General features: G+C 55.6%; 8 protein-coding genes across 8 annotated transcripts; 5 read left to right on the top strand and 3 right to left on the bottom strand.

Moving 5' to 3' along the window:
- Positions 1-208: 208 nt before the first annotated feature.
- On the bottom strand, positions 209-1,907 carry LTR77_011022 (uncharacterized protein; the record flags this gene model as incomplete). The annotated part of the gene is made up of 2 exons (XM_064808236.1): positions 209-1,779; positions 1,895-1,907. The coding sequence occupies 2 exons, from the start codon at positions 1,905-1,907 to the stop codon at positions 209-211; spliced, it is 1,584 nt and encodes a 527-aa protein (XP_064653558.1).
- A 438-nt stretch (positions 1,908-2,345) lies between these two features.
- On the top strand, positions 2,346-4,404 carry vps5 (Vacuolar protein sorting-associated protein vps5; the record flags this gene model as incomplete). Its single annotated transcript, XM_064808235.1, has 4 exons — positions 2,346-2,373; positions 2,430-2,501; positions 2,551-4,052; positions 4,108-4,404. 4 exons carry the CDS (start codon positions 2,346-2,348, stop codon positions 4,402-4,404), a joined length of 1,899 nt encoding a protein of 632 aa, XP_064653557.1.
- A 240-nt stretch (positions 4,405-4,644) lies between these two features.
- Positions 4,645-5,081, top strand: LTR77_011020 (uncharacterized protein; the record flags this gene model as incomplete). The annotated part of the gene is made up of 2 exons (XM_064808234.1): positions 4,645-4,729; positions 4,789-5,081. 2 exons carry the CDS (start codon positions 4,645-4,647, stop codon positions 5,079-5,081), a joined length of 378 nt encoding a protein of 125 aa, XP_064653556.1.
- A 762-nt stretch (positions 5,082-5,843) lies between these two features.
- HST6 (ATP-dependent permease) lies at positions 5,844-10,175 on the top strand (the record flags this gene model as incomplete). Its single annotated transcript, XM_064808233.1, has 1 exon — positions 5,844-10,175. One exon carries the CDS (start codon positions 5,844-5,846, stop codon positions 10,173-10,175), a length of 4,332 nt encoding a protein of 1,443 aa, XP_064653555.1.
- A 310-nt stretch (positions 10,176-10,485) lies between these two features.
- LTR77_011018 (uncharacterized protein) lies at positions 10,486-11,288 on the top strand (the record flags this gene model as incomplete). The annotated part of the gene is made up of 2 exons (XM_064808232.1): positions 10,486-10,701; positions 10,743-11,288. The coding sequence occupies 2 exons, from the start codon at positions 10,486-10,488 to the stop codon at positions 11,286-11,288; spliced, it is 762 nt and encodes a 253-aa protein (XP_064653554.1).
- Positions 11,289-11,339: 51 nt separating this feature from the next.
- On the bottom strand, positions 11,340-13,457 carry LTR77_011017 (uncharacterized protein; the record flags this gene model as incomplete). Its single annotated transcript, XM_064808231.1, has 2 exons — positions 11,340-12,960; positions 13,012-13,457. The coding sequence occupies 2 exons, from the start codon at positions 13,455-13,457 to the stop codon at positions 11,340-11,342; spliced, it is 2,067 nt and encodes a 688-aa protein (XP_064653553.1).
- Positions 13,458-13,984: 527 nt separating this feature from the next.
- On the top strand, positions 13,985-15,867 carry LTR77_011016 (uncharacterized protein; the record flags this gene model as incomplete). Its single annotated transcript, XM_064808230.1, has 3 exons — positions 13,985-14,581; positions 14,667-15,687; positions 15,752-15,867. The coding sequence occupies 3 exons, from the start codon at positions 13,985-13,987 to the stop codon at positions 15,865-15,867; spliced, it is 1,734 nt and encodes a 577-aa protein (XP_064653552.1).
- Positions 15,868-16,263: 396 nt separating this feature from the next.
- Positions 16,264-17,046, bottom strand: LTR77_011015 (uncharacterized protein; the record flags this gene model as incomplete). The annotated part of the gene is made up of 1 exon (XM_064808229.1): positions 16,264-17,046. One exon carries the CDS (start codon positions 17,044-17,046, stop codon positions 16,264-16,266), a length of 783 nt encoding a protein of 260 aa, XP_064653551.1.
- Positions 17,047-17,112: the final 66 nt, after the last annotated feature.

Genomic DNA, 17,112 nt, shown 5'->3' with positions numbered 1-17,112 from the left:
CGACGGCGAAACGATATCCGACTCGGCCGCCATGGTTACAAAGCAATACCGTTTAGTCCACGATACGGCCGAGATTGCTTCCATGCTCGTCGTTGGGGTCTCTCAGTCAGTCGAAAGGTGTCAGAGACACATCAAGCCTCAAGGGTATCGCAACTCCTCGGTTCGCCTCTCGGAGTGAGCGCACCGGCTCCGCTCGCTGCGGCGACAGTCAATCGAAAATATCGATAGCCATCTCCTCGTCACTCATCTCGCTCTCAGGGTATGGGAGGTCTGCCGCGCACGGCACTTCTTCATCAGACCGCTCGTCTCCCTCCGGTGACTCGGTGGGTATCGCTGGCCGCACTGGCATGGGAAGGTAAGCGTACACCGGCCTCGCAGCACTGCCGCATTGATCCCAAAGCCGAGCCCATTCTTCGACGCTCTCGTCATAGTGCAGTGCTTCGTCGAAAACTGCCGCTGTACGTTTGACCCGGCCGTTGAATCGCAACATTCTATTAGCCTCTTGCTCGAAGAACGCGGTCAACACTTCACGTTCTCTCTCTACAGCCCTCTCCACGTTGCCGGTGACCTTCAGCCAAGCCTTCCGCTGGCCTTTGATCGCTGCTGCGACTTGTTCTGCTAGGCCGCCGGTGAGGTAGCGTGAGCTAGCGTATCTGGGCCAGATGTACTGTGGATCGCTTGTCTCCGGAGGCTCGGAAATCCACTTAGAAAGTTCGCGGAGCACGAAGCGCACGCTTCGCAGGTTTTGAAGTCCCAGGCGAAGGAGGGACTTGACGATGGGGGCGCGGGTAAGGAACAGGGCATCCAGTTCCAGGTGGGATAGTGATGGAAGGCGACGCAAAGCTGACCAGAGTGGTGAGAGCTGCCTGGGAGACTCAAACGAAAAGAGCATCCACTGGATCTTCGTGGTTGATGGCGCCATATCAGACGACTCGACTGGTCGGTGCTTTAGGATGCTGACCTTTGTAACCAACGATCGCCAGTGATCGGGTAGGTTGTCCACGAAGTCGACAAAGGTCACCGCATCTTCGAAGGCGAAGGTGTTGCTTGAGTAGAAGAGCCGCCCTGCTTCCTCTCGCCACTGCCTACAAACCAACATCACCTCCAAGTTCTGCCTCCGAGCACACAAACAAGGCAGTTGCCCCTTTTCAATGGCAGTCGTGATGCTCTGAGGACATGGTCGTGGTCGGAAGTTCTCATCCCAGCAGTCGGAGCCCATAAACTCATTCGCCACTTCCGGTGCCCAACGACTGCGCCATGGGTTGCGCCAGGCCTTACGAGCAGGGTTGTCGCGCCTTGATAGGGGAAGCACAGTATGCCAGTGAGCGCTCATGCAGCGGATGCAGGTATCGAAGAATGCCTTGGCGTTTGGGGATCCGTCGCCTGGCATGTCGTTGACCATGGGTGGAGTCTTGTTGCAGCCTTCCTGGTGGGTCATCTTCCATTTCACGGGTTGGCAGGCGAGGAAGGAGAATATGTGAAGCCGGAGCTCAGTCGGGAGAGAGTGGAAGCGGTCTCCGAGAGTCGCTTGCTTCGAGGAGCGTACCAAATCCTCCAGCTGTGGTTGCGAAGCTGCAAGATAGTACGATGGGAGACGAGCCGTTTTACCGTCCGCCGGCAGAAGAGGGTTGAGATCGTGCTTCTTGGATAATTCGGTCAAGTTCTGTGCGCGAAGCTCACGCTGCTGCTTCTTCCTCTTCCTGGGCGCCATCGCTTCTGTGAGCAGTATTGCTGTCCGGGATGTCGAAGGGGGTAGTGATAGAGAGTTGTCGATTTCAACTGAAAGAGAGCAACACAAAATGAAATGGGCTTACCATGAGACGATACATATGGTCTTGGTATAGATGCCCTGCGCCTCGAATCCTCCGAAGTGTGAGTCAAGGCGCAGTCCTACCTGCTTCGAACATGACTGTAGCGGCGGTGTCTCAAGAGGGCTACAACTGGGGTGCCGATTGCCATTGAAGCATCCAGATTGTCCTGGCAAGGGTAGCAGTAAGGTAGGTGTAGGCGTAGGTTCAGGTTCATGTCGCTGGTCATCGAGGTCGAGGAGGTGATGTCTCTCGCTTGCCGGCGCCACAACGCCACCATACCAGCGTCCTTTTGTGATAACGAAGTCGCGACAGCCCATATCGTCCTTGCTGGCTGGTATATACAGTCACATCGACTGTCCATACTGGCACGTGAAATCCTCCGTTAAAGTACAAGAGAGAATTGGAGAATCACTTTGGCTGAACAAGTATCCACTCGGAGGCTGCCAAGAGCGGGAGTGCAGAGCTACATGTACCTACTGCTCGACTGGACTTCAAATGGCTTCCAGAGCCAGTACTGACAACCCTTGGAGCACTATGGAAGAAGGAGGATCACCGTGGGAAGGTATGCGATCCCAGATAATCACATAAGCCATTGCTGTCGCTAACATGTGCCGCCAGATGTTCCCTCTCGCTCCTCATCGAACATCAACCTAGCCAAGGCTACAGACAGTGAGAATGCCAACCCTACAGGTAATACCATGCAGTGAAAGATAGCAAGCAGTGGATGCTAAAGCAACAGAAGACCAGCAATCCTCACAAACCGCACAAGAACCGACCTCGCCAACCTCGAGTATATCCTCCCGACCCGCTCCCTCGAAGACCCGCGCGCCGCGCCGACATGTCAACCTCGCGCAGTCCACCACCCTCGAGAGTCTCGATGACTCCATGGGCCCACTGGGACCTCTGGGGTTGGAAGCTGCCGCGCCCGAAGAGCCGGCACCTGCTCCGCCTGTGAAAGGGCTGCCCACACGGACAAGGCAATCTACCACATCCTCACGACCGGGTACAGCGACATCCACCCGCTCCAACATCACGTCATCCGACCAGGACGCCTCTTCCCTCAACGGTGCGCGGATACCGCCTCCAGTACAACCCCAACCACACTTCGACCGCGCAACACCTTCCTCTCAGCCGGTGGAGCAGGCAGCGAAGCCCTCTTTCCACATCTCAGTCGGCGACCCTCACACAGTTGGCAATGCAGCAAGCAGTCATACTGTGTATACTGTGATCACCACGACCACTTCGAAAGCATACAACAACCCCTCGTTCACCGTAGTGCGCCGGTACCGCGACTTCTTATGGCTGTATGAGCGCCTACACGACAACAACCCTGGCACCATTGTGCCTCCTCCGCCTGAGAAGCAAGCAATGGGACGGTTCGAGTCGAACTTCGTCGAGAGTAGGAGGATGGCGCTGGAGCGCATGATCAACAAGACCGCGGCGCACCCGGTATTACAGATGGACGGGGATCTCAAGACATTCCTGGAGAGTGAGGCATTCAATGTGGACATCAAGCACAAAGATCGAGCGAAGGACCCACTCCTAAGCTCCGAGTCAAAAGGCGGGCTCATGAGCTCGATCGGTCTGGGAGGCGGCGGCGGCGGTGGCAGTGGCGGCAAATTCATCGAGCACGACGATTGGTTCCACGACCGCAAGATCTACCTCGACGCGCTCGAAAACCAGCTCAAAGCACTGCAAAAGTCGACGGACACGGTGATTGCACAACGCAAAGCCCTTGCCGAATCCTGCGGCGACTTCAGCGCCTCCCTTCACGCACTGGCAGGTGTGGAGCTCAGCCCTTCCCTCTCCGGACCTCTCGACGCCCTGGGTGAAATACAAACCCGCATCCAAGAGCTCTACACCCGCCAAGCGATGCAAGACATCCTCACCCTCGGCATCGTTATCGACGAGTACATCCGCCTCATCTCCTCCGTGCAGAAGTCCTTCCACCAGCGCCAGCGCGCTTTCCACGCATGGCACAGCGCCGAGAGCAAGTTGCAGGAGATCAAGCGGCAGCAAGAGAAGTTACTTCGGGCGGGACGGAGTCAACAGGATCGGCTGACGCAGATGCAGGCGGATGTGGCGGATCAGGAGAGGAAGGTGCATTCGGCGCGGTTGTTGTTTGAGGATATGGGACGGTTAATGAGAGGGGAGTTGGAGAGGTTTGAGAGGGAGAAGGTGGAGGATTTCAAGAGTGGGGTGGAGACGTTCTTGGAGGGGTGTGTGGAGGCGCAGAAGGAGGTGAGTTGTTTCCTACATCTTCAAAGGGATCGATAGAGCTGACACAGCGAAACAGTTGATCGAGCTATGGGAGACCTACCTTCTGCAGCTCGACGCCGAAGAGGACGGCCCGCCACAGATGCCAGCCGGTATCCATGCTGAGGCCGAAGGACAGTCGGATGCGCGCATGAGGAGGGAGGCTGCGAAGGCGCAGCTGGATGCCGAGAATGCTGCAGAGGCGGCGCATGGGGAGGGTGATGATGAAAGTCGCATCGGTGCAGACGCGCAGAGCCTGTCCGGCGCCACGGCTGTTGGAGAAGGGGGGGAGAGCATTAGGGCGATCGACGACACTGCTGCTGCGAGACGGGAGTAGATGTGGCGGCAGCGATAATGCATATAGCCTGTGTATAGCAGGGTCATGTCCTGGCGAGGCCGTCCGTCTCTTCTGATTTATCTCGCTCTGAATCTCATATCGACGTATGCCAAGACAAAGTTTTCATATGCGCCTTCGCAGACTTCTTCCTCCACTATACTTGGACAACATACATCAGAGCGCTCTACACCTCTGACGACCTTTGACCACTTCATATTTCATACTTCAACACCAACCATCATGGCCCTCTCAAGCTCCGCCGGCCCCATCAACCCAGATGAAGCGCCCAACTCCGAGGAAATCGAGAAGCAATTCGCCGTCAAAGGTACGCCCCACCGCCCGCTCCCACCACCCCTCTCACCCTCTCTAATCAACCTTGCATAGTTGTCGAACACATGACAACCTACTGGTCGATCCTCGAGAAACTCCCGGGCTCCAAGCTGCGCCTCACCCGCTACGACGACGAGATCCACGCGCACTTCCAGACGGAGTTCCCGGACTTCGATGTCAGCGGCACGATTGACGAGGAGCAGATGAAGAGTAAGGAGGGGAAGGAGAAGTGGAGGGGCTTTATCGAGAAGTATGATAAGAAGGTGGAGGATTATAATTTTGGGACCATGGTGAGGGCGAATCCGGCGTGGGAGTATGGGGAGAAGGAGAGTATTTTCGGTGAGTGAGATGGGTGCTGCGGGAGGGAGTATGGAGTATGGGAGGATGAGGCTGACGGTGGGACAGTGGTGAGGATGCAGTTTTATGCTATTGAGATTGCTAGGTATGTTGTTGTGTTCCTGTCAATGGCGCGGTTGGTATGGCATTCGGTGCGGCCGCTGACATGAGGATGCAGGAATCGCGCGGGTCTGAACGACTGGATTCATGAGAAGGCGAAAGGTGAGAAGACTTCGTGAAGGGAGAGCCGATTCGAGATCATGAGGCTTGAGAATCTACGGTGCGATATGTCAAGCGCGGTCGACGCTCACTGGGGCCACGTCGTCTCAAGTGCGCAAATCCGCCTTTTGTCCGATCTCCAACTAGCTGCGACTGCTGTGTCTTCGATTCTGCAGGGTCCTAAGGAGATGCACGGCTGACCGGCCGCGAGAGATTGTCGTCAAGTCGCGGTGGATGGCGATGATAGGCGGGCACATGATCAAGACTCTTTTCAGCTCTGGTTGCTTCGATTAGGGTGGAAGAAGAAGAGCATTCAAGTGCATTGCGAACGGTAACGCATGTGAACGAGAAGGGTCTTGGCGCGAATATGGAAGAACAATAGTAGTCGGCATATCTCGCTCGGCTTTGAACGAACCAAAACAGGCAATTCTCGATCAACCTCACTTCACCAAGGACACGGCATCTTCAGTTTGTTGCTACCTTTGCGCCCTTTTAAGCTCTTGGCTCACGTTTTCTCCTTCATGCTAACCTACACACATGGGAGCCGAGTCTAGATGCCCTCTGCGAAGGCTCGAGAGGGCCGCAAGGGCAAGCGCTCATGGTCTACTAGCAGCAAAGCGCAATCTACGACCAGCACAGCAGCCACAGATGCGAGCGACAATGGCCAGAAGCATCCATGGAGGGCCCTTTTCTTCTTCACCACGAAGGCGAACATCCCGATACTTGTCCTGGGCATCTCCTTCTCAGCGATGGCCGGCGCCATGATTCCTGCATCAGCCTACGTGGAGGGCAAGCTCTTTGACGGTTTCACGTCCTACGCTACCGGCAAGATCAGTGAGGAAGAGTTTTTTAACAGGGAAAAGAAGTACATCTTTTACTTGCTTGGGGTGGCGGGAGGGTCATGGCTTTTCAACTTCATGGAGATGACGGTCTGGATCGCTTTTGGAGAACTACAGGCGAAGAGCGCAAGAGATCGGCTGTTCCACGGTCTACTGAAGAAGGACATTGCTTGGTACGATCTAAGGAAGAATGGAATCGGCGCCCTACTCCCACGAATACAGGCGCAGATCAGGGAGCTCCAGCTTTCGACATCACAGCCGCTCGGCGCGATAGTCAGTCTGGTCTCGACTTCGATCCTGTCGCTGATCCAGGCACTCTACATCTCTTGGGATCTGACTTTGGTCTCCATCGCCAGCACACCGCTCATCATGGTTGCGGTGCTGTGGGCAGGCAGGAACATGCAGAGGAGCTACGACTTGCAGCAGAAGAAGCTCACGGAGGCTCAGAAGTACACATCCTCTGCCTTCACGTCCATCGAGACGGTCAAATGTTTCAACGGTCAGGAGATCGAGCACGACAAGTACATGAAGAAGGTGTCTGAAGCTGCACGGTTTTACTATCGAGTGGCGAGCGCCAATGCGCTGCAACTGGCGATGTTCGTTCTGCTGTCGATATCGATGTTTGTTCAGGGCTTCTACTATGGTGGCGTATTGATCAGGGAGCACAAAAAGACCGTAGCCGATGTTCTGACAACATTTCTCTCGGCTATTGGGGCTTTCCAGGCGCTGAACGGGATCATTCCAACGCTGCTGTTCTTGGAGAAGGGGAAGATCGCTGGGTCGACATTGAGGACCATCATGGCGGAGATGCAGCGAGGGTCCAATGTTCAGGGCGGTCAAGGCATGGTTGCGCCGTCGAAATGCTTCGGCGACATTGATGTCAAGAATGTCACCTTCGCGTACCCTTCGCTTCCGCAACAGCTTGCTCTCGATGATGTGACGCTCTATATCCCGGGCGGTGAGATGACGTTCCTGATTGGAAAGAGTGGAAGTGGGAAGAGTACGCTCGGCCAGCTGTTGTTACGATTCTACCGCTCGCAGACAGGAAATATCACGCTGGACGGTGTGGGACTGGAACAGATCGACCTGAAATGGCTGCGGACGAACGTCACGCTGATAGAGCAGAGCAGTAATCTGTTCAATGATACGGTGTTCAACAACATAGCTTTCGGCAAGAGTGACCATGGCAAAGTCAGCAAGCAGGAAGTGCTGGAAGCGGTGGAGTTTGCGCTGCTGCAGCTCATGATCAACGACATGCCGAATGGATTCGAGACCGTTGTCGGCTACAAAGGAGGATCCATGTCAGGCGGACAGAGACAGCGTATGGCATTGGCCAGAGCAAGACTGAGAGATACGCCAGTCCTGCTACTGGACGAGTCTACCAGCGCTCTGGACCAGATCAGTCGAGGGCTGATGATGGACGCTATCCGCCAGTGGCGGCGCGGCAAGACGACCATTGTCATTACGCACGACATCTCACAGATACAAGCGGATGACTACGCCTACATCCTCGAACATGGCAAGCTTGTCCAAGAAGGATACCGCAAGCACATGGAGATGATCAGGGATTCGCCATTCCAGGGCTTCTTGCCGCCTGAACAGCGAGCTGCAGCGTCGCCGTACGACTCCAGGAAGCACACAGCCTTTGAGTCGATCCGCACCAGAGGCTCCAGCCTAGACTCGCCGACGTACCGCTTCAGCACGATCACAAATGACCCCCTCGAAGCCCACCTTGACGCCAGCGAGAACAAGCGCGCGACAGTGCTGTTCAACTTGTTTCCGGACAAGAGGCCTCTGCCAGGACCTGGAGCGGGAGGCTTCACTGCTCCTTGGATGCGCTTGGCTGCCTCTCCACCTTCGCCTGAGAACGCCGACACAAGCCCACAGAGAGCGTCTGGCTGGTGGGATCCAAGACCGCTCAAGCCGGTGCCAGAAGAGTCCACGAGTGCCACGAGTGCAAAGCGGACCTCGAAACTGCTTGAGGGCTGGCTCGATAGGGCGGGCAAGTCTGCAGCTGAATCCAGGATGTCTTCGACGGGGCAGAGACGGCAACGCAAAGAGATACAGCCTATGGTCGCAGTTGAGGAGCAGACGCAGTCTGGGACGACATCCGTGACGGGCGATGCTCCAGACGAAGAGGCCCAAGTGGTCCAACACAAGTCGTACAAGGAACTCCTTGCCACTCTGTGGCCGTCTATCGACATGTCTACTAAGGCTGTCCTCATTGTTGGGTGCTACAGTACGACGATCCACGCTTTTGGCTCGCCAATCTTCGCCTTCGTGCTGTCAAAGCTTCTGAGGACATATGCTATTCCAGGAGGCGACAAGAAAAAGGCACTGCTTTACTCCACGATCATGCTGGGACTCGCATTCGTTGATGCGATTCACACCTACTTCAGCCACATGTGCCTCGAGTATGTGGGCCAACGGTGGGTTGACAGCATCCGCTCGAAAGCGATGAACAAGATCCTGGACCAGCCTCGAGCATTTTTCGACAAGGAAGAGAACGCCGTATCTAGGCTCACCGGCAATCTGGACCGCAACGCAGAAGAGCTACGCAATCTGGTCGGTCGCTTCAGCGGTCTCATCTGGACTGCCGCAGTGATGTCTTCCGTGGCCGTCGTGTGGGCTACGATAGCGCAGTGGAAGATGACTTTGATCGCACTCATCGCTGCACCATACATTTTCGGCGTTACAAAGGTCTACGCGGCCGTGAGCGCGAAGTGGGAAAGCCACAGCAACAGTGCAGCAGAAGATGCAGCGTCCATCTTCACGGAGACCTTCACCAACATCAAGACCGTGCGAGCGCTTACGCTGGAGCAGCACTTCGTCGATAAATACACCAAGGCGACGAATTTCGCTCTGAATGTCGGTCTGCGGCGATCGTTCTTCGCTGGCTTCTTCTACGGCATCTCGGATTCTGCTGGCAACTTTGCTATAGCTATGGTGTTCTATGTTGGTGCTCGGTTGGTCAAGTCGGGAACGCCAGTGCAAGATGTGGTGCAGGTGTTCACCATGCTCATCTTCACAATCACCAATCTTGGTTTCATCTTGGTCGCCATACCACAGATTGGATCCACGAAGGACACAGGCTCTCGACTGCTGCGCCTAGCGGACCTTCCAGAAGACTCGCACGAGCATCTTGGTGACACCAGGATCACTACTGTTGGCGATATTGTATTGGAAGATCTGAGGTTCGCCTACCCTTCTCGCCCGGACCAAATTGTCCTTCGTGACATCAACTTGCACATCCAGCCAGGCGCTTCGACGGCGATCGTGGGTGGCTCCGGGTCCGGCAAGTCGACTATTGCCAACCTTCTGCTGAACCTCTACGGCACGGACACGAGTCTTGATGGCACCTATCACCGTAATGGCGATGTGATACTAGGCGGCCGAAGCATCCAGCACATCGACACAGCATCTCTGCGTTCGCTCGTGACGCCTGTTTCGCAGACACCAACGCTGTTCTCAGCAACTGTGGCGGAGAATATTGCATACGGTTTGCCTCCGGACTCACCTCACATTTCTTCGTTGGCGATACAGGCCGCTGCCGCCCAGTCTGGCATCCACGAGTTCATCGTCAGCCTCCCGCATGGCTACGATACACAAGTCGGCGACGGCGGTCTCGGTCTCTCTGGTGGTCAAGCGCAGAGACTCGCTGTCGCCAGAGCACTCGTACGCAAGCCAGCCGTCTTGATCCTGGACGAGGCCACTTCGGCGCTCGATGTCGAATCAGCCAACCTTGTCCGCCAGACTATTGAGAGTCTGGTGCGGGAGACAGAGATGAATATGACTGTCATCATCATCACACATCACAGGGACATGATGGCGATTGCTGACCATGTTGTCGTTCTGGACCAAGGAAGCATTGCAGAGGAAGGTGGATTTCAGGAGTTGCTGGCGAAGAATGGTGCTCTGGCGAATCTACTAAGTGGTGGGGAGTGGACTGAGCAGAAGCCGCAGGCTAAGGCGAGGAGCAGGGGAGGGCCGTTCACGAAGGAGATTGAGTGGAAGGGAAGGGGGAGGAAGAAGTCTATTCGTCGGTAGAGCATGGCAAATCGTCGTCGTCAGCTCACAATCAATATACTCGCTGAGCTCAACAGAACAGTCCCGAAGGCACCTTTCGTGCATTCTAGCAATGGCTTTCCTCACACTCATACATTGGCTAAATAATGAAGCAATGCTGTTTTCTGTACCAGTCGAGGATGACCGATATCGGCCCCTCAGTGTAGCCTCGGTTGCACCACCCATGTCGACGGTGAGGTACGCTCGGCAGCAGAGCAACATCACCTCAATCTAGTGTGATCGAAGACGAAAGGCTCTGATCACTACTAGAGTTCAAACACATCCAGTAATCATGCCCGAATCCATCATCAACGAGCCCACGTTGGCGCTCGACCGCTACGATGGCAACGTCTTCGTCATTACCATGCGGAAAGCACCAGAGAACCGCCTTAATGTAGAATACGCACAAAAGATCATTGGAGCCTTCAACCAGGTCAGACAGATTCTTGGGACGGACAGTGAGGGTGCTGTCATCACGAAGGGCAATGATGCGAAGTTCTGGTGTACGGTAAGTTCTCATATCCCACACGCAGTACTCTAAGTTCCAAGGGCTCACAACAACATCAACAGGGCCTCGAACTAGACGAGTCCGACAGGAACCCCTACGCCAACTCCGAAGGCTTCTTCCCCCTCCTGGCCACCATCGTGGACTTCCCATTCCCAACAATCGCACTCGTCACCGGCCACACCTTCGGCGGAGCCTGTCCCTTCGCCCTCAGCCACGACTACAGAGTAATGAACAGCAAACGCGGTTTCTTCTCCATGCCGCCCGTCAACCTCGGTCTGCACTTCCCAGGCATCGGCACGCTCCCACGACTGAAGCTCCATCCTCAGATCGCCCGGAAGATGTTGCTGGAAGCGCACCGATGGACGGGGAAGGAGGCGTTGCAGGATGGTGTCGTTGACGCTATTGCGGAGCCGGAGCAGATGTTTGATGTGGCAATGGAGCTGGCGAAGACGTGGGCGCCGAAGGCGAAGATGGGGGTGTATGGGACGTTAAGGAATGAGCTTGTAGGTGAGGCAGCGAAGAGTTTCAGGGAGATTTCCTATAATTATTCGAGGAAGGCGGATCACCCTGCTAAGGCTAAGATCTAGATGGTGCGAGTTTCAATGATTGTACAGATAGCTCAGAATGAATGACTAGGACTACAGCTTCGCCAGTATCTTCTTCAGATCGTCACCGCCGCCCATCACGATCTCCTCGCTCTTGTAGTGCGGGTTGAAAGTGATCTCGTTAAGAGGGTTGAGCCTGTGGGCACGGTTGAAGAGGTCCTCGTAGACCTTGCCGTCATACCGGCCCAATGCAGAGTCGAGCAGGAAGTCCGGCACTTTCCAGGAGTCAACGAGCTTGACGGCGTGTGGTCGGATCTGCGCCATGAGTTCCTGGATCTTTGAAGGCAGAGCGTCAAGGTCTTGCTCGGACACAGCGTTTGCTTTGGAAAAGTCGCGAGCTTCGTTGTCCATGGTGTAGAAGGCGAACAGTCGGAAGAGAGTGGACAGGTGAGCTCGAAGTGTTGGCGACACCGAGGCGTCTTTGCTGTTCAAAGCGTCGTAGAAATTGGCCACGAGGATTGACTGCGACTCCGAATGGCTGACCTTCCGCAGCTGAATCAACAAGCTATTCCAGCTACGCTTGCGCTCGTTCCTTTCGATGTGCGCTCGGTACGTCTGGTCCCGAGATCGCCTGCGGAAGGCTTCGACAATGTCCTCGTCCTTGTCGAAGATGCGGAGCTGATCTGGCCTGTGGCTCTTTCGCTCGCTGAGGTACTGACGGCAATGCTCCTCGATCTCGTCCTGCGGCTTGTCCTTCCCAGACACTGCAGCTTGCATTCTCTTGATGAGGTAGCTTGCTGTTTGCTGCGTGATCATCCAGTTGTCTCCTTCAACCGTCGGCTTGGAAAGGTAGTCGTTGTTGAGCTGTATGTAGCCACTTCCACCTCCAAAGCCATGGCCTCCCATAGCCCGCCGACAGGTCTCGATGCTGTTGGCGGCCAGTTCTGTACACAAGCTCTTCAGCCCTGAAGATTGTGCGTGTAGCACCGCCATTCTGCTGAAGTCGCCCTTGTCAATCTGTGCCCGCGTAGTCTCGTAGAGCCTGTGCATTGCTTCTCCGGTGTAGTGAAGTGCAAATGCGGTCGCGAGAAGTGGCAAGATCCGTATCTGGACCGTAGGGTAGTCGAGAACTGCTAGCTCCGGAGCCTTTGGGTCATTGCTGTCTCGGTCTGAGAACTGTCTGCGAACGCAAGTATATCGTACAGCGATCGTAACAGCGCGAGCCATGATGAGTCGTGCGTGCATGATGATTTGAGCTCGCACGTATGTCAAGCTGCCATACACTACAGCGGCGTTCTTGGGCTGGAAGTAGGTTCCGTTGTTCTTGTCGACCATCGAGTACCTCGAGAGCATTGCGGAATGCGGTATCCTGTGCTGGTCGAATAGTAGGTAGCCGTTGTCCATGGGCGCGTAGCCGTACTTCGGACCAATGTCGCCAACTGCGATTCCGGGTAGAGGTAGATGGGTCTTCATGTCGCGAATCTGTACTATGAATGGATGCGGACCCTTGCTGACGTATTCGCTGGAGCCTTGCGACTTTGGTAGGAGAAGCTGAGCCATCACAATGGCATGGTTGGCTGTCCTGCCCATTGTTCCGTTCCACCATTTGCTGGCTGTCAACGTCGGGCTGTGGAGAATGAACTCTTGTGCTTGAGGATCCCATCTAGCCTGGCATTCCAAGCCGCGCACATTCGATCCATGTCCAAGTTCAGTCCTGGAGAGCAGGTCAGAACTAACTTCGAGCGGTTTCTTTATTGTAACTTACTGAGCGTAACACCCAATAGCCTCCATCCGCTCAATCCTCGGCATCCAGTACGCCTTCTGCTCATCGCTCCCCTGCTCCCTTACAGTCGTGACAAACATGGTATAGTGCACCATGTACGGGCTCACATCGTCGCACAAGTACTGCGACATGCTGACATCCTCTTCGTCCCAACGATACTGATCCTGGTAGCGCCTGAGCTTCTTTGCTCGAGCAAGGCCAAGCTGGTACCGTTCAGGCCGAGACAAATTCATCTGTTTGGACTTGTTGAACAACGGGTCCTTCTCCAGGACCTGCAGTATTCGCTGCTGGCGGCCGAGGAAGTCATTGCGTGAGAGTAGGTGCTTCGCTAGTTCGTCTTCTGGTACGTTGGACTGTGATCGTTCCTGGCTGAGAATTGTGGTGCCGTCCGGCGACGCGGGCTTCAGGTTGTCCGTAAAGTCAGGCATGATGGACTTCGAAAGCTTGCTTTGAAGTGGTCGTGTCTTCGTATCACTCCGGGGGTCTGTCCTGTCGCGACAGACTCTGACGCTTCTCTATCTGTTTCTTGTTATATCAATTTCGATATTGACATCGGAGAGATGTAGCATCGATTTAGATTGCAAGTAAAATGCAATATTCCTTGCCTAGGTCCAGGTCAAGTTGACGTCCTCGAAGTCGACCACCCAACGCATCCTCGGCACACCCCACCGAGATCGGGGTGCGGAGACGAGATGCCTGAAACAATTATTCCCGAATGATACGGGTGTGGCCACTTGCATCCAAGAACATCGAAATGCCAACGATGCTGATCTAATGTTCTATACCCCAAAAGGCCTCAATTGGATCCAGCAGTGAGACCATCTTCGAAGCGTTGGAACGGAAGGCCGTCAACTCGAACACCGCCTACGACTCGCGGAACGACATATCCAGGCCTACGAAGGATGCTACGCCGATAGAAAAACATATGGCCAAGCAACGACAGCAATCTCGAACAATGGACGACCGAACCTACCACGTCCCTCGCCAGGTCGGGCCCAACATCTTCCCAGCCCATCCATTCTTCAACCGCCTGGTCAGATTTGCACACGCCGTACCACCACGACTATGCGTAAGGGACGACAACACCGGTGTCGAGGCAACTCATGTCCAACTACTCACAGACGTCCTAGCTTTTCGGGAACGAGTACTGGCATCACTATCTCCGGCGGTAAGACAGCAGCTGGACAATCGAGAGGAAGTGTACATCGCCATCTTAGCCGCTGGAGGCTATGAGTACACCGTCGCCACGCTTGCGGCACTGGCAGTTGGGGCAGCGGTTGTCCCGATGACTGTCGCCCTTCCGCCTGAAGAGGCGTTGTACTTCGTCACGAAGTCCAGGGCCGTCTCTGTGCTCTGTTCTTCTGCTGCAATGGAGTTAGGAAAGGCGGTGGAGAAGTTGGTTAAAGGCCAGGATTCTGGAAGCTCGTTCACTTGTTTGAATGTGGCGCCCTCGCTGCATAACACGCCGCTTCATCCGAGCGAGATCAAGATGTCGTCTGATCAGTATCTTTCTGACAATGCGCCGGGTGTTGTGATCTTCACTTCAGGAACGGTGAGTGTGTCCCCTTAAGCGAGCGATACCGCTCCCGTCCTTGCCAATACCACCCACCATTGAAGACTCTTGCTAAGCGTGTCAGACCGGCCCACCCAAAGGCGCCGTCATGCGCCGCGGCTTCATCCACGACACCGCCCTAGCAGTCGCAGACCACTACAACCTCGGCCCCTCGGACACAATGCTGCACCTCCTCCCCGTCCACCACGCCACCGGCATCGGCCTCAACTTCTTCCCGGGCCTGATCTCCGGCTGCGTGCTCGAATTCAAAAGCGGCTCCTTCTCTGCCGAATGGACCTGGGAGCGCTGGCGGCGAGGCGGCATCACCGTCTTCTCCGGCGTGCCGACGATTTACATGCGGATGATGCGGTATTTTGAGCAGAAACTGGCGTCCAAGGCGAATGTGACGGAGTACCTGCAGGGCGCGAGGGAGATCAAGGCGTGTTTGTGCGGGACGTCGGCGTTGCCGAAGCCGATTGCGGATTTTTGGGCGCAGATACTCGGGAAGCGGATTGTGTTGCGGTATGGGGCGACGGAGTTCGGGGCGGTTTTCAAGGTCCGGCTTGGGGATGAGAATGTGCCGGATGGGTCAGTGGGGAATCTGTTCGCCGGCTGTGATGTGAAGCTTCGGAATGAGGAGACTGGTGAGGATGGGAATGAGGGTGAGGTGATTGTCCGCTCGGGCGCTGGTGAGATGTTCTCCAAGTATATCTGGGATCCTGACGCCACTGCGAAAGCGCATACACCGGATGGCTATTATCGTACTGGTGACATCGCCAGAGAAGAGAACGGCTACTACTGGATCCTTGGGCGAGCTTCAATCGATATCATCAAGTCTGGAGGCTACAAGATATCAGCGCTGGATATTGAGCGGGAGATACTGGCATTGCCGTATGTCGCCGAAGTAATGGTTGTTGGAGTGGCTGACCTCGAATTCGGAGAGCGAGTCGCGGCTGCGGTTGTTCTCAAAGAGCCAGAAGACCAGAAAGATGAGCCCATAACGAATCTGAGCCTAGAGAAACTCAGACAGGACTTGCGAGCCCGGTTGGCAGGGTACAAGATGCCTACGATCTTAAGGCTGATCAAAGGCGAGCTCCCAAAATCAGGTATGTTCTCCTGGCTTTTTCGCTTGGCTTCGGCAGCATCGCTGACTATTGTTCGTGTCAACAGGTACGGGAAAGGTAGTGAAGAAGGTGCTCGGCCCGCAGTTCTTTCCCAAGAACTATCTGGAGATGAAGGAGGTTCAGGCCTGGACACCGCAGGAAGTCCAAAAGGCCAAGCTGTGAGGTTCATGACGATCGGTTGTCACACATGGGCCAGACCTGCTAGACTGGAGCGTCATTCGCAGTGCTCGAACCATCCCCAATATAACATGAAGAGAGCCACGAAGGGGCTCGATCGAAAGGCTTCGCACCGCTTGTCCCGGATCGTGGTTCGATAGACTGGATTGGCCTGCGGCACTTGAATTGCTTATGTAAATAGAGAGACTCGAATTCTAGAACAGCGTCGCTAGTGAAGGCACCGCCTAGCTGCATCAATCGGCCAGCTTCCTAATCGCGCGTTCAGCCTCGAGTTTCCTGTCTCAGCAGCTTCTCGAGACGCAAGACAAGCAGCGGGCGCTTCCACGCCATTATCATCGGGTCGCCAAACCACAGTAAAATCCCTTCATTGCTCATTCTCGTTCAGCTGGTAGCAAACTTCGCCTTCCTCCGATCCGCCGCGTCCTTGTCTGCCTGCGACATCCAGCTCGCGTACCCACCAGAACCCGAGTTGGTGCTCTGCGGCGTCCTCTCCCGCCCACCACCTCTTCCCGGCCTTCCCCTACCCCTGAGCGGACCACGGCTCCTCTTGCGAATCCCACCATCCGCCTCGCCCTCCAGCCTTCCTCGCTTCCTGTCGTGAGCAGTCGGCAGAGCCTTGTTCATCATGCCTGGCAGATCAGCCGTGCCGAATCGCTTCGCGCGCTCCAGTGCCTTAATGTCGTCGGTGTCCTCGGGCATGCCGAATCTGCGCGCTCGAGCCTTGCGCTTCTCGATTTCTTCGTCAATGGTGCGCTCAGCCAGGCCGGTGCTGTAGTCCTTCTCTGGCTCCTTGGCTTCCACGGCTGGTGTCTCAGAAGTAGGGGCGGCGGCAACGGTGAGGTCGTCGGTTTGAGCTGGGTCTTCTGCTACGATTTGGTTCGGCACCGCTTGTGGGTTCGGCACCTCAACACCAACACCTCCAGCTTCCAGAGCGTCTGCGGCTGGCTGGCTTGTAGCTGCCTTTGCGGCTTCGGTAGCAGGTTCGTCGTCCCAGTCGATCTCGTCGTCCATGGCCGGAGCAGTGGTCGTAGTGGCTGACGTCGCTGAAGCATCGTGGTCTTCAAGTCGCTTCACAAGGTCTGCCTTCTTGCCCGTGTGAGCAAGGCCGCGTTCCTTACACAGCGTCGCCAGCTCGTCGTTCTTCTTCTTGGCGTAGTCTGCCATGTTGCTGCTGACACCAATGCGGACGGAAGGGTAGGGTAGTGTGCTTGTCAATGGTGGTGAAGGAGC

The sequence above is a fragment of the Saxophila tyrrhenica genome (assembly GCF_035928015.1).
Source record: "Saxophila tyrrhenica strain CCFEE 5935 chromosome Unknown scaffold_30, whole genome shotgun sequence".
NCBI lineage: Eukaryota > Fungi > Ascomycota > Dothideomycetes > Mycosphaerellales > Extremaceae > Saxophila > Saxophila tyrrhenica.
The sequence above is the reverse complement of the archived record's forward strand: the minus strand, read 5'-3'. Positions and strand labels throughout refer to the sequence as shown.